This window comes from Lepus europaeus, chromosome 5 (assembly GCF_033115175.1).
Source record: "Lepus europaeus isolate LE1 chromosome 5, mLepTim1.pri, whole genome shotgun sequence".
Taxonomy (NCBI): domain Eukaryota; kingdom Metazoa; phylum Chordata; class Mammalia; order Lagomorpha; family Leporidae; genus Lepus; species Lepus europaeus.
In genome coordinates, this window is record NC_084831.1 from 7,086,383 (window position 1) to 7,099,834 (window position 13,452).

The 13,452-nt window shown below is 60.8% G+C and overlaps 1 protein-coding gene across 1 annotated transcript in view; it reads right to left on the minus strand.

Annotated features, from left to right (window-relative positions):
• The window catches only part of CASZ1 (castor zinc finger 1), a 51,424-nt gene that overhangs the window by 17,220 nt on the left and 20,752 nt on the right, over positions 1-13,452 (minus strand). The window contains exons 3-6 of the mRNA XM_062193086.1: positions 7,295-7,783; positions 3,316-4,150; positions 2,149-2,217; positions 575-665 (exon numbers count right to left, since the gene is read on the minus strand). Of these exons, the coding sequence (XP_062049070.1) occupies positions 575-665; positions 2,149-2,217; positions 3,316-4,150; positions 7,295-7,783 (1,484 nt within the window). The remainder of the gene's footprint in view (positions 1-574; positions 666-2,148; positions 2,218-3,315; positions 4,151-7,294; positions 7,784-13,452) is intronic.

A 13,452-nucleotide genomic window follows, 5' to 3' on the forward strand; every position in this document is an offset into this window, starting at 1 on the left:
GGAGTGAACAGTTCCCAGGGTTCGAGAACCACAAACCCTTCCCTAGTCTTCCTCAGGCTTCCAGCAGCCATGGCCAGGAGCACAGAAGATGACCCCGGCCAGATGCTGAAGGCAGGGGCTCCAAGGGGTGGCAGCTCTTTCTGCCTGGTGCAGACTGCCCGGGTCCCGCCTCTCCACAGGTGGCACGCTTGCCACAGGTGGCTTCAGACATAAGTGACAACCTCTCTGAGCCTCAATTTTATCATCTTGAAAACAGGTTAGCTACTCCAACTTCATAAGGCCACCAGAAAAGAGTGGATTAGGTAAGGCACACAGGGTGACTGGCGCCGTCCTTGGTACGTGGCACACTCGCCAGAGGTAGCTTCAATTCTCCTTACCAGGGCAGCAGTGGCTCCAGACCCCATTTGGCTGCTTTGTCACAGGAGTCAGGGGAGGCAGACATGCTGGTGGCTCTTCCAGGTTCCCACCCTGCATGGTCGCCGAGTAGAACCAAGCACCCCCCACCCTACTTCCAGAAACGGCCTCCAGCACGCCGTGCGTGGTGGGGAAGCAGAGCCGGCCGGGCGGCCTCTACCTGGTAGTTGCACTCGGGGTCGAGGCAGTGGTAGTGCTCGCGGTACTGGTAGGCACAGTGGATGTGGCCGCAGTGCTGACTGCCCGAGAACCTGGAGGGGGGAAGGGGTGCAGTCAAGCCCTTCTCAGGGACCCCCAGGGAGCACCCTTCCAGGGTCCCAGGTCTGAGCAGTCACCTCTTCGTGCCCATGCCCCAGAGAAGTGCTGCTGGGTTTGCAGGGCTCTGTGGGGCTGGGGGAGGGGTGCAGAGACCTGGGAAGTGACTGGGCCCACTGGCAGTCCAGGCCTAGCCCGTTGCTCCACACCTGCCAGCCACCACCTGGGAATGAGTGCCAGGTGGGGAGGAAGTCATGGGGGGTGGGCCCTGTGCCATGCCAGGGACAGCTGAGGAGACCCAGAGTCCGAATGTGGCCTTTTCCGCGGGAGCCAGCTCTGGCCAGGTGCTGGTGACTGTGGCAGGGCCAGCCAGGGCTCTGCTCCCGAGAGGTGTTAAAGGGCTCTCTCTGTCCCGGGCTTTTCCCGACACTTGAAACAGTCCAGAGTTATGAATTTTTAAAGCCTAGCATCTGTTTGGCTTCCTGCAGCGGGGAGCTCAGTCTCCAGCCAACTCCGCAGCCAGGAGCCCGCACTGCCCGGTCTCTGCCCACCTCCCACAAAACCCCAGTCCATTTGCAGGCCCGTGCTGCTCGGGACGTGGTTCTCGGCCTTGGTGACCACCGGCCCAGGGCAGCCACCCTGGGGAGAGCACAGTGGGATGACTGCAGAGAACGTGGTCTGTGCGGGCGGCCGGCCCCACCAAGGATGACGACACGGCGCAGCAGGGAGAGAAACCCCCTCCCGTAAGGGGGAAACCGCTTGCAAATAAATATTTGAGCTAAAGCTGCCAAAGGGGCCATCTGCTGATGCACTAATAACGACGATAATAATAATGAAGAGAAGACGGAACAGAGCAAAGCTGAAAAGGCAGACAGGGGTGAGGGAGGAGAGGGCTGGGAGACTCAGGAAGAACTTGGAAGATCAGCGCCGGCGTGGTGCTGCCCCACCAGGAACTGGCACGAGGGCCTGGCCTGGGCAGTTTGTTGAGGCAAAGGTTATTTACCTGCCAATCCTGCTACCTTTGGGTTGGAAAGGGGTGGCTTGGGGGCCAGGGGGTGTCAGGGCTTGCCTGGGGGAGCCATTGGGCTGCCACACAGTCAAAAGGACAACTGCTCACACCCCTTCTCCACCCCGAAGGCTCCATGGGAACCTGCACCCTACCCAAGGCTCCAAGTGGAGGCGGGACCCAGGTCAGCTGAGAGGGGGCCCTGCACTCACCTGTGGCTAGACCCTGTTGCCCGGTCCCTCTCCAGGCCCTACCTGGGGTACACCGTGCTTAAGGACTATGTGGCTTGGACCACACCCGTGAGAAGGCACATGGGGCAGACCCTTGGGAGAGTCAGAGACAGTGAGTGGGGGTGGGGTGGAGGCAGACATCCTGGTCCTAGTGCTCAGAGGGCTGGTGATGGTCTCACTGTTCCTGCACATGCCTGGATCCCCCCAACTTTTCCCCACGGCACTGTCCTCCGAGGGGCCTACCTGGCAATGTATTTCTGGTAAATGTTTACATCTTCGGTGACAGCTGGTTTATCTGTGGGCAGTCCGTTCCTAGTGAGAGACACACAGGGCACAGCCAATTAGCGGACGGGGGTGGCTTCATGCCCCGGGAGTGGCTGGGGGCAGCTCTCTGCCCTGGCCCTGGGTCTCCTGCTCTGTGGTGTTCCAAGGCTCTCAGGGTGGAACAGAGGAAGCCCCGTGGCAGGCACCAGGCAGTGTTCAATGGGCCCAGCTCTGCAGAGGCCAGGGCAGCCCCAAGCACAGCGGGGAACTCGCGGGCTCCACCTCAGGCCCAGCCTGGCCTCAAGTCCACCTGGGCTTAGCGCCTCGGCAGCAAGGGCTGTCAGCACGCAGGGACATCAGGAGGCTGCTGGCCGGAGAGCGGGTACCAGACCCCCGGAGGAGGAACACAGGGGAGCAGGGGCAGAACCAGCAAGTGCAGCTGGGCAGAGGGGAAAAGACCCTCCAGCCTCCTGCCAGAGGGGGCCGCCCGGATCTGCCTCAGGCTGACAGCCGCCGCCAGGGTCTAGCGGCCCTGCACTCGTGCTGTGAAGAGAAGGGTTCGGGTAATGCCCAGCCCCACGTGGTCAGCGGCACACCGTCCAGGCATTCCCCTGGCCCTGGCAAGGCAAAAAGGCTGTCTGTGCCCCCAGCCCAGCCCTTTATCTTCCCTTCTTGCCTTCCTCTGAGTCTAGGCCTTGAGTCCGGGAGCAAAGGCCACCAGCACAGACCCTAGAACCCCCTCCCCAAGGCAGGCGTCTCTCAGCCCACTACAAGGCTGCACTTGGCTCTTGTAGCCCCGGTGCAGGAAGCCTGCTGGCATGGGCTTGCTGCCAGGTGAGTGGCACACATGAGTCCCTGGATGGTGAGCACGTGAGGCTGCACAGAAGATGCGGCTTGGGTAGGGCCATGAACAGTACGTGAGCACCCCTGGAGTGCATGTGAGCCCCAGTGAGGGCACACCCGTGGTTACGTAGCTGTGTGCACATGTAAGTACTTGTATGAATGGGAGCGTGCATGTGCCCGGGTGGGTGCATGGGACGTGAGCAGCGTGTATGCCCACCAGTGACAGTGTCACAGTAAGGAAGTGGGCCTCCCGCCTAGCCCACCCCAGGATCTGGGTGGCTGTGGGGGTGGGGAGCACCTTACTTGACAGTGGAGACGGTCCCCGTGGTGATGGAGTCTGTTTTGGAGAAGGTTGACTTCAGGTACTCAGGAGTGTTGAAGGACAGGGAGGCAGGTGGCTCAGGCCCCGGGCCAGGGGCACTGGGAGTGCTGGGCCCACTGGCCAGGGGTGCAGGAGCCAGGCTGGGGGTAGGCGGGACCTTGGCGGGGCCCGGCTTCTGGATGCCCCGGACGTCGTACTTGGAAGGGCGCCCCACCTTGCCTGTCTTGAAGGCGATGGCCCCGCCCATGTCAGGGCTGCCCTCTCCTGGTTTGAACAGGTGCAGGTACTTGACGTTCTCCAGGTCGTACTTGGATGGCTTCTTGTAAGTGCTCCCGTTCTGGGGCCGCAGGTTCTCGCCTGTCTTCAGTTTTTGGATGAAGAAGTCGTACTTAGAGGCCCGGGCCACCAGGCTCTGCATCTGGACACTGCTGTGGGATGGCAGGGGCAGGATGGTGGCCTTGGTCTCCAGGTGTGCGGTGTTGCTGGGCAGCCGCAAGCCGGGCAGTGGGCCCACCACCTCCTTGCCTGCCCGTTCCTCAGCCTTGGTGCCGTGGGCTGGCCAGGAGAGCTGCTCGCCGGCCTTGAGCTTGCGAATGTACTCCTCGTACTTGGAGAAACGTGCCCGCTTGCTGAGGGTCTCCTCGGAGGTGGGCAGCATGGAGGAGGTGGCGGCCTCAGGGGTGGAGCCCGCGTGCAGCTTCTCAAAGCTGATCTTCCTGGCCAGCTCGTCCCTTGTGTTCTGGTCGTCATAGCCAAACATGCCCAGGAACTCGGTCATGGTGGAGGCCGCGTAGTCCCGCAGTGAAGAGGCCTCTCCTGTTGGGCGGTGGTGAGGAGAGGGGTGAGTCACCTCGTGGAGGGAGCAGGGGAGGAAGGGACCGGGGCCCCCACCCATAGGTGGAGGGGGCTAGCTCCAGGAGGGGGCGGAGCAGGACATGATCTATGGACATTTGGCTCACTTGTTAGGTTTTACGACTCTTAAATTAATTTGTTTTAAAAAAAAGTAATTAATACTGGGGTAAAATAAAACGAGTTCATCAATGCCAGGAAAATCAATTTCCTAAATGTTCTGGCCGATGGCTTTTCAGTACATTAAACAAAGTTTCATAAATGTCTCCGCTCTCTCGCTTTGGCCTAATATGAAAGAGAAGTCATCTTACTGGAAGTAAGGTCAGACCCCAACCTGCATCCTGGGGTGGGGGCAGTGAGAACGGGCTGGGGACAGGAAGCCATGAGGGGCAGTGGCTGGGCAGTCAGGAGGGAGCCAGGGGCTGGGGGAGATGCTCGGGTGGGGTCGGGGTGGGCCTGGCTGGAGAACTCTCCCGGGCCCCTCACTCGGAGCCCTGATGGGTGAGGGGAAAGCCCTCCTTGGGTTGCTGACGGCCCCATTAATGCAGCTGAGTGGGTCAGACTCTGCAGGAGAGGGTCCCCAAGACTCATGGAGGGCCCACGTCTAGTAAAGATTTAATTATCCTTCACACTCCCCTGTCATCTTCTAGCCCTTGGGCTCACGCACAAGAGTGGGTCACCTGGGAAGAGTGGAGACCAGGGCAGGTGGGAGAGGCCAGCCCTGGTTGGGCCTAAAGCCTAGGGCAGCGCCCCCGAGTCTGGCTCACCCATCCTGTCCCCATCTCCATCCAAGGTATAGTGAGAACCCAGCCTCCCTGCAGTCTCTCTCTTGCTCTCGCTGTTTTTTCTCGCTCTCACATGTACACACGCACACACCCTTACCCTCAACATACACGTTCATACCCACACATTCACACATTCCTACATACACACACACACATTTTCACAGGCTCATGGCCCCAGATACTGTTCCTAACTATATAGACACATATTCGTACACAAGCCCCGCAAACTCCACACCCTGCTCCCCAAGACGGGCCTCAGGACCGTGGCAGAAGGCAGTGCCATTGCGGTGCCTCTCCCACAGACAAGCTCTCCCCACAGCCACCATGTGACTCCCAGTGCACAGGAGCACACTCCTTCACTAACACACGCTAACCACCTACCGTGCGCCACACTGGCTCAGGGCTGAGCACACACAGGACAGTGAGACCCATGTGGCTCCCTGGGTTCCCACACCCTCTCCCCACCTGTGTGGGCACACTCAGCGCCAGGCCTCCAGGCTGGGCACTACTAACAGCAAAGGAAGGTGTTAAAGGGGTTTCCTCCAGGTCCCACCCAAGCCCCCAGGTGTGGGATTCGCACAGCACATCTGCAGAGGGTCCTGAGCAGGACAACAAACCCAACAGGATGTAGGAGGCACAACTCCAAGCTCCTGGGAGTGAGGAGGGCCCCTGGGTGAGGAGAGGACTGCCATAGGCAGCCCCCTGGCACCCGGGCTGAGCGGAGCAACTCCAGGCACCGACAGACAGCTGTTTCCCCGGGGAGGCCAGTGGGTCAGGTGCTGTCCTGACCTCAAGCTCCGGAGGGTTGGGGGACCAGCCTGGGAGTGGTGGGCTGTGGCTGCTGGATGCAATGGCTCAGGGACCAGGGAAAGGGGCTAAAAATAGCTGGAGGCAGCTGCGTCTCACTATATATGGCAGAGAAACAGAGGCTCTGAAGGGCAGGCAGTTTCGAGCAGCTAAGGGGCCAAGTGGGGGTCCCAGAGGCAGCTCGGGGCCCCGCACTCCTGAAGCCCCAGGGTAGCAGGGTAGATAGGTAGTAATGCTCGCCAGGCTCTCCCAGCGCCCGGGGCCACGGCCTGGGGCCAGGGGACCACGGGCAGTTCAAGCCCTGCCTCCTCCACTCCCCTCAGTCCAGGGAAGGAGGCTGCAGGCCAGGCCCACTCCACCTCCTCGACACCAGCGGGGCTGGGTGCGGATGTGGACCGGTGTGGAAGGGACAGCAGCGTGGCCCTAGTCCCTGTCCCTCTCCTCTCCTCAGGCCCGGCACAATCACCTTGTGTCTGGCAGCGGCAAGGGCTTTTCCTATCAGAGGAAACTGAAGGTCACACTTTTCCTCATTGATCTTGCAATGTTTGTTAATTACTCTGTCACTGATGTGGCGAAGGATAATTAAACAGCTCTGTTTATATCTTATATGCATAATTATGTGGCTGCGCAGGGCTCCCCGCACAGGGAGGAGATGTGCCCCTCACTGCAGGGGGAAGGGGATAGGGGAGTGGGCAGGGGAGGTGCGGGCCACCGGCACGAGCCTGGGAGGGAGGTGGAGGCTGCAGCAAGGGCCCAGAGCCTGGGCGCTAGTGCTCGCCAGGACGTCCCCCGTCTGCTGAAACCCAGGCCACCCTCCTCTGGAGGAGGGGCTAGAGGCTGCTGGGTCCAAAGGACAAGGAGATGCCGGAGGAGCCAGGCCTCAGCCCTCCTGTGGGAGAGAGGTCAGCCAGAGGGCCCCGGCCAGGGCGGTGGGCCAGGCCACCCTCACGGCCCAGGAGGACAGAGACACAGGAAAGATCAAGTGGAGCAATGGAGAACAGAGACTCTTCTGGATCTCTCAAGAAACCTCCCGGTATTTGTTGAGAAGGAGCTCTGTAGCTCAGGGTGACCTGCTGCTGTGCCCCACCCCATCCCCAACTCAGAGCCAGGTACTGCAGCCCCCAAGAGGCTCACCTCTCTGTGGGTATGTGCAAAGTGAAGTGCCTCCCTCCCACCCCCACCTCTCTATCTGTATCTCCCGTCTGGTTGTGTGTTCATCGTCCGTCCATCCATCCATCGAGCCAGCCAGCCAGCCCTGTCTATCCATTCAACCACCTGTCCCTCCATCCATTATTTCTTGAAGACCCACTGTGTGCTGGGCAGCTCCATTCTTGGGCAACTGCCTTCTCCATCCCTTCCTTTCTTAGCCTGGACTTGGATGAGGAGCCAGCATTTGGGAACAGGTGAGGAAGTGGGCGTGCTCCCTGGACACACTACTGCTTTGCTCCTGGGTTTCCCTCCCCGCCCAGGTCTGTGCCCTGTTGTGCCCCTCACTTCCCCTCAATGGCCAGACACCCACCTGAAGGCTGCTTGGTGCTGGGGCCGCTGTCATCCTTGGAGACTGCCCCCTCTGCATCCTTTTCCTCCAGGACACTACTGTCCTTCGGGGCCTCTTCTGCGTGGTCTTCCTCGTCACTGCAGCCCCGGGGCTGGACCATGTAGACACCCTCGGGCGGCAGCTCCAGGCCCTCACGGGCCATCCGCCCCAGCAGGGGGGTGGGCGCTGGCTCTTCGCTGTACTCCCCGTTGACCCACTTCTCGATCACCGCCCGCCTCTTGTCTTCTTCACTGCGGGGCGCGCGGGCCACCCCAGCCTCAGGGCCGCTGCGCTCTTTGTCCCGGGGCCGCAGAGGGCTGCCCTCAGCCTGGGAGCTGGCCTCCGCTCCCTTCTCCACCACCACCTGGCGGCTCAGCTTGGCGCAGATGGCATTGAGCTTCAAGCCGCCTTTGCGCTTGGCCGCCATCGCGGGCTTGCCTGCAGGCGGGTCAGTGCACCGGGTGCCTTCAGCTGTAGGGGTGGAGGGACACAGAGGTCAGATGCCTGCATGCCCACCTGCATAGCCCCACAGCCCCGACCCCTCCCGACTCCATCCAGCTGCCCTGAGACCTCCCCCACGGGACTGTGAGTGCCTGGGCCCAGCTCACAAATCACTCAATCCTCAGAGTGCGGCACACAGTGAAGCTTCAGAGTGAGGGAAGGAAGGGAGGACGCTACAGACACAAGGGGCGGTCTCCTTCCCACCACCAGGTTCTTGGAAGCACCTGCCAGGCTGGTTTGGCCCTAATGGCTGTTCTGAAGGGTGTTAGGCCCGTCGACACACGGGGAACTGAAGTACAAGCAAGGGAGGGGGCAGTGGGCAAAGGTGACAGGTGACAGTGCTGTCTTCCTACATGTCCCTGGGGAGGAGCCAGCCAAGAGTTGGGGCCAGCCTGTGCCAACCTCTGGCTCGATCATCACGGCTGCACTGGGGGCACCTTCCCCACCAGAACATCTTATCCCTTGGCAGTCCCCCTCCAGGCCAGGTGTGACTCCACCCTCTGCCCATGGGGACAGCAGAGGGCTCCTTCGCTTCCAGCCACCCCAGACCCTGTTTTCCCTCAGCCGCTCCTCGAGCTGCTTCAGCCATTCCTGGCCCTTCACAGCCCCTCCCTGGCCACTTCCCTGAGCCTCTGTGAGGACGAGCTCGGCACGGAGGTCCTCACGGCACCTCCCTGGCTACGTGTGAGCCAGGACTTCGCTTCTCCTTCTCGCCCTTGGCCTCAGCTGGCCCCTGCAGTCCTGGAAGGCCTGGCTGTTCCTGGGAAGCCCACTTCCCAGCCCCGTGGAGCCCCAGCTGGCACAGGTTGGGAGTCCTCAGATCCGTACGGGCAAGGCTAGAAGCTACAGTTACAGCGCCTTAATCCCTGGACATGATGGCCTGCCACAAACAGCCGGAAACCTAATTCAGCTACTTGAGTGAGGGCCACCTTCCCCGTGGCTGCCTAGCCTGCCTCTGTCAATGATTGGGGCCCTGAGGGTCCTGGGGGGTCCTGGGGGGGCATGTGGTCAGCCTGGGACCTGCGTTAAGGCCAGAAAGGCCGGGCACACACGCAGAGTGCCCACACTTGTGTACAGACCTGTTCATCCACCCCTTTAAGGAGCTCCGACTGAATGCAGACCCTGTAGCGGAGCCAGGTGGCGGCCTTGGCAGAAGGGTCTACGCTCACATGTACTCTGTGCCTCCCCGTGCCAGAGAGCAGGGCGAGGGCTGCTTGAACTTCTGTGTTCCACAAAGGTCAGAAGGCTAAGTGGAGGCAGCAGCTCTGCTCCCTAGCTCCACAGTCACAAGGGCTTCGGCATACAGACCAACACCATGAAAACCCACACAGCTGGAGCCCACTGAGAGACCGACTCAGCAGGAACAGCCTGTGTGCCCAGGGGTCATCCCGCAAGTGAACTTCACTTGTGTACACAGATAACAGGCCAGGGGCTCCCACCAGAGCCTCAACCTTGTAGCCAGCGGCCAGTATACACAGCCTTGCTCGGCTCATGTGTCCAAGACGGTTCCAGCCCAGCCCAGCCGAGTGCCAGAGAAGGGTCTGCTCGGCGCTCCCACTCCTCTCAGTCTTGCAGCCCTGATTTCAGGGCCCTGGACCTTTGCCCAAGCTGGATGTCCACTCTACCCTGTTGGTCCCCATCTCCAAGTCTCTGTTGCCCACACCCGAGTCCACAGGCACTAGCGCCAGCTCCTCCCCACGCGGGGCCTGGGGCCCTGACCATAAACTGCCTCACTTGACTTCAGGTTGGCCAGCAGGCTCCATGACACCAGGCTTCCTCCAACAGGCCTGCAGTGGGGGAGGCCTCACCTGGTCCCCTTTGTCCTCCTCCCTGGATGGGGAAGGGAAGGGCGGGAGTGGGGGAGCCTGCACTATTTTTACCAGGAGGTAAGCAGCCAAGTGTGTATGGCAGACGGCAAATGAATCTATAAATATTTATCCTAAGGAAGAGGGAAGCAAAGCTTCCAGGGCTGCACTTGCTGTGGTGACAACCGACCCCCCTGGCCCCCACCCATCCTGGAGCCTCCCCGCACTTGGGCCCTCCCAGCCCAGTCCACCCTCTCCCCATCCAGGCGGTGTGCCTGGCTTGATCCCTGCCTGGGCCCCCACCAGCTGTGATGCAGCTGTGCACCCAGGGCCCCCCCCATCCCCAGGCCCCTTTGCTCCTGCCGACTCCCCCTACACCTGCCCTCCAGCTGCTACTCTGCCCCAGCCCACCTGCCTTCCAGATGTTGCCCTCCCTCTGACTCGCCTGCCGGTCCCAGGGGCGGAGTGGAGGAGGCGCGTGGGCCCGGGACTCGGGCAGGAGCCGAGGCAAGACCATGCTCCTAAGTGCCAACGCGTGCGAGGCTAGGAAGGGGGGCAAACACAGGCTGAGGGCTGAGCTGCCTGCCGGCCTGCCTGCCCGCCTTCCGGCCCAGTCTGTGGGGTCTTGCTCTTTGCTACTCCATCAGAGCCCTGAGACCTATAGACGCCCCCCACTCACCCCCCACCCCTCCATGGGCTGACCCCAGACTCCTATCCATGTAAACATTCCTCTGACTTTCTTCCCTAAAATATAAACGCTGTGGCCAGGCCTCAATGGAAGGAAGCCATCCGTCCCCGGCCCTGTCACTGCCCCTTTCATCTCCTTCCCGCCACCAGCCTGCCCGCTGGTCTATTTACACTGGACACTTCCTCTGGGAACAATACTGCCCAGGAGGCGAGCTTGGGCCGGAGGGTGGGAAGGCAAGGGGACTCCTGTTCTGTTCACGGAGGGACAGGCAGATGCGGGGCTGAGGCAGGGGAGGGGAGAGGAGTGAAGGGGAGGGGAGGGGCGGGCGAGGAGGGCCAGGCCAAGCCTGGGACCTGGATACGGGCAGAGAGCCCACTCTGCTGCTGGCGGCTCTCCCAGCCTCCAGCCTCTGGCCCCAGTGGCTCTGCACTGGCCAGGGTGAACCTTGGGAGGTGGCATAGGACCAGGTTATGGCCTGGCCTCTGAGGTCAGGGAGTCATGAGCTCATGCCTGGCTCTGGCCCTGGGCAAGTGCCCTCCTCGCAGAAGGGCTGCAGGACTGTAAGGTGAGCGGGCGCCTGTCTGTGCCAAGCACAGGGCCTGGTAGGCAAGGACCGAGGAAAAGGTAGCGGAGCCCTGGGAGGGGACAGGAGTTGGATGTGGTGCCACATCTGGCCCCGGAAACCCCACCTAGCCCAGCAGAGGCAGTGGGGAAGGAAAGGCAAGACGCTTGAGGAGGGGTCCTAGCCTTCCGCTGCTCCAGACTGAACCTTTCCTACCAGGGCTCCAGACCCAATAATGCCCCTGCAGGATCTGTTCAGGTTGGGGAGAGGCTACAATTGGACTCTCCACTTTTTTAGGCATGATCTCACGGATGGCTTACAACGACCCAGGGGCGCATGGTCTATCATCACCCCATTTGACAGGGAAGGAGGCTTAGCCTGGAGCTGCACACACACTGGTCTGAGCTTACCCTGAGGGCCGGGGCTCCGCACTGTCCCCAGTGATGGTCCTGGGGGAATTCCAGGAGGTCCTAGGCCTCCTTGACCAGGAGCCTCCCTCTACCTCTGCCCGATTTCCTCCTCATTCCCACTTCCTGTTCCCATAACACGAAGCCCCCTAAAGTGTTAACTGCGATGGGTAAAATGGTGCAGCAGATTGCTACAATAAATAATTTACTGATATTTATAAATATTCAAATCAGCCAGCTTCAGAAATCGAATGAAGGGAGGGCCCCGGGAGAGGGGCCCGTTACGGCATGGATCTCATCACTGCTCTGAGGGCTGGGGAAGGCCAGAGCTCCTGCCAGTTCTGCATGAGGGGGGGCTCCTGGAGCTGCAGCTGGGCCCCTGGGCTCCTCAGCTCCCCGAGCTCCGGCGCGGGGAAGGGCGCGGTGGCTGGAAGGACCACTCCCTCTTCACCTGGTCAGGGCCCTCTCCCGAGGCAGCCTGGGCTCAAGAGGAGGAGAGGCATGGTGCCCACTGCCCATGGCCCTGGGTCTTGGCGTTGCTTGTCTGGTGGCTGGTGGGGGGGCAGTCCCAGGGGGCTGGGCAGGCCTGGCAGCCCCTCCCAGCCGTGAGTAATGTGTGTCGGGGCCGGGCTGCCTGTCAGCTACCAGGCTCCGGGTGCTTTATGGGCTCTGCCTGGTGGCTCTGAACTCCCTGGTAGGAAATAAAGTTCTCCCTGCGCGTCCCTTCTAAACATTTCACTCAGTGGAAACGGTGTTTAAGAAAAATGAGGGCATATTTCTTCCTAAGGATGCCGTATCCCCTTTGGGCGGCCTAATGCCCGCTGTATATCAGGAGGTGGGGAGGCAGGGGCCAGGAGCCAGTCCCCTGGGGTGGGAGTATAGGAGGCCAGGGCCCGGGCTTGCCTGATGCCAGGCAGCTTGGGGAACACGGGGCACTACCAAGCCACTCTGGCGGCTGCCCTGGCTCATGGTGTCCACAGCCCACAGCCATCGGCCCCTTCTGAGCACCTCCTGTGCTGGGCAGCAGGCTGGGCAGCTTGTAGTATCACTTTGGTAATGCCCAGCGGCCCCATAACAACTGTCCCTATCCCACTTCCAGAAGAGCAAGCAGAGGTAGTGAGATTGGTAACAGTCAGTGCTGGAGCCCAACTCCCATCAGACTCAGATGTCCAAGGTCACACAGTCTGAAACCCACTCATGCCTCCCACAGCCTTTGAGCCAGCTGTCCTGGAGTCTCAGGGGGTGGCTGTGCTACTCTATAAGAACTTGACTTCGATGGGCTCTGGGCCCCAGGTTGGGGGTGTTGTCTTGTGTCCATTCAACACTCTGTGCACCCTCTGTAAGCCAGAATCCTGAGGCTGCCATGTTATCGAGACAGGCAGTCCCAGCGCCTATGTTGCAGCCTGTTGGGCTCAGACGAGGGAACAGGCGTTAAAAAGTCATTACAAGAGCCGTCACCGTGGTAAAAAGCAGGTGCCACAGGAGCGGCAGGTCTGCGATCAGGGACGTGTTTAGCTTCCCTCCACCCCTCTGCTCCCCCGCCACACAGTCAGCCCCATCTGAACAGCTTCCCCCAGCTCCTGCAGCTCTGATCCTTTCCCCCACAGAGCCTGCTCTCCAGGGCCCACCCCACGTGAGAACAGAAGGGTCTCTGAGTTTTTGTGGGGTGCTGGAGGCGGGTGGGAGGAATGGTCGCGGCTCATTGGGGGTCCTCAGCAGCTCCAAGCTGGGGAGTAGGAGGGGTTCAGCCTCTGGGGCCTGGCCTGCCCCCCTTGTTTATTTATTTATTATGATTTTTTAGTCCAGTTAAAAGGTTTACTATCCAGACGCGTCTAAGTGGCCTCACTTAGCGTAAGTAACTCTATAAATCAGGGGAACTGTTAGCATCCACCGCACAGGCGGGCTATCAATCTCCCCCAGGTCACAGCCAAACAGGAAGGGGAGAAAAGAGAGAGTTACCACCCAGGGGAGATTTAAAACACACACACACACAGTGAGCACACGCACACAGACTGCATGCCTGTCCACGAACACACTCGGATGTTGCTGGGTCTGTACAATCATATCACATTCACACGTGCACAGGTGGAGCGGACCACAAACTTGCAGTGCTGCGTGTGGCCGTGGTAACAGAACACAAACACAGCCAGAAGCGGAGGCAGATCCTGAGCGGGGGA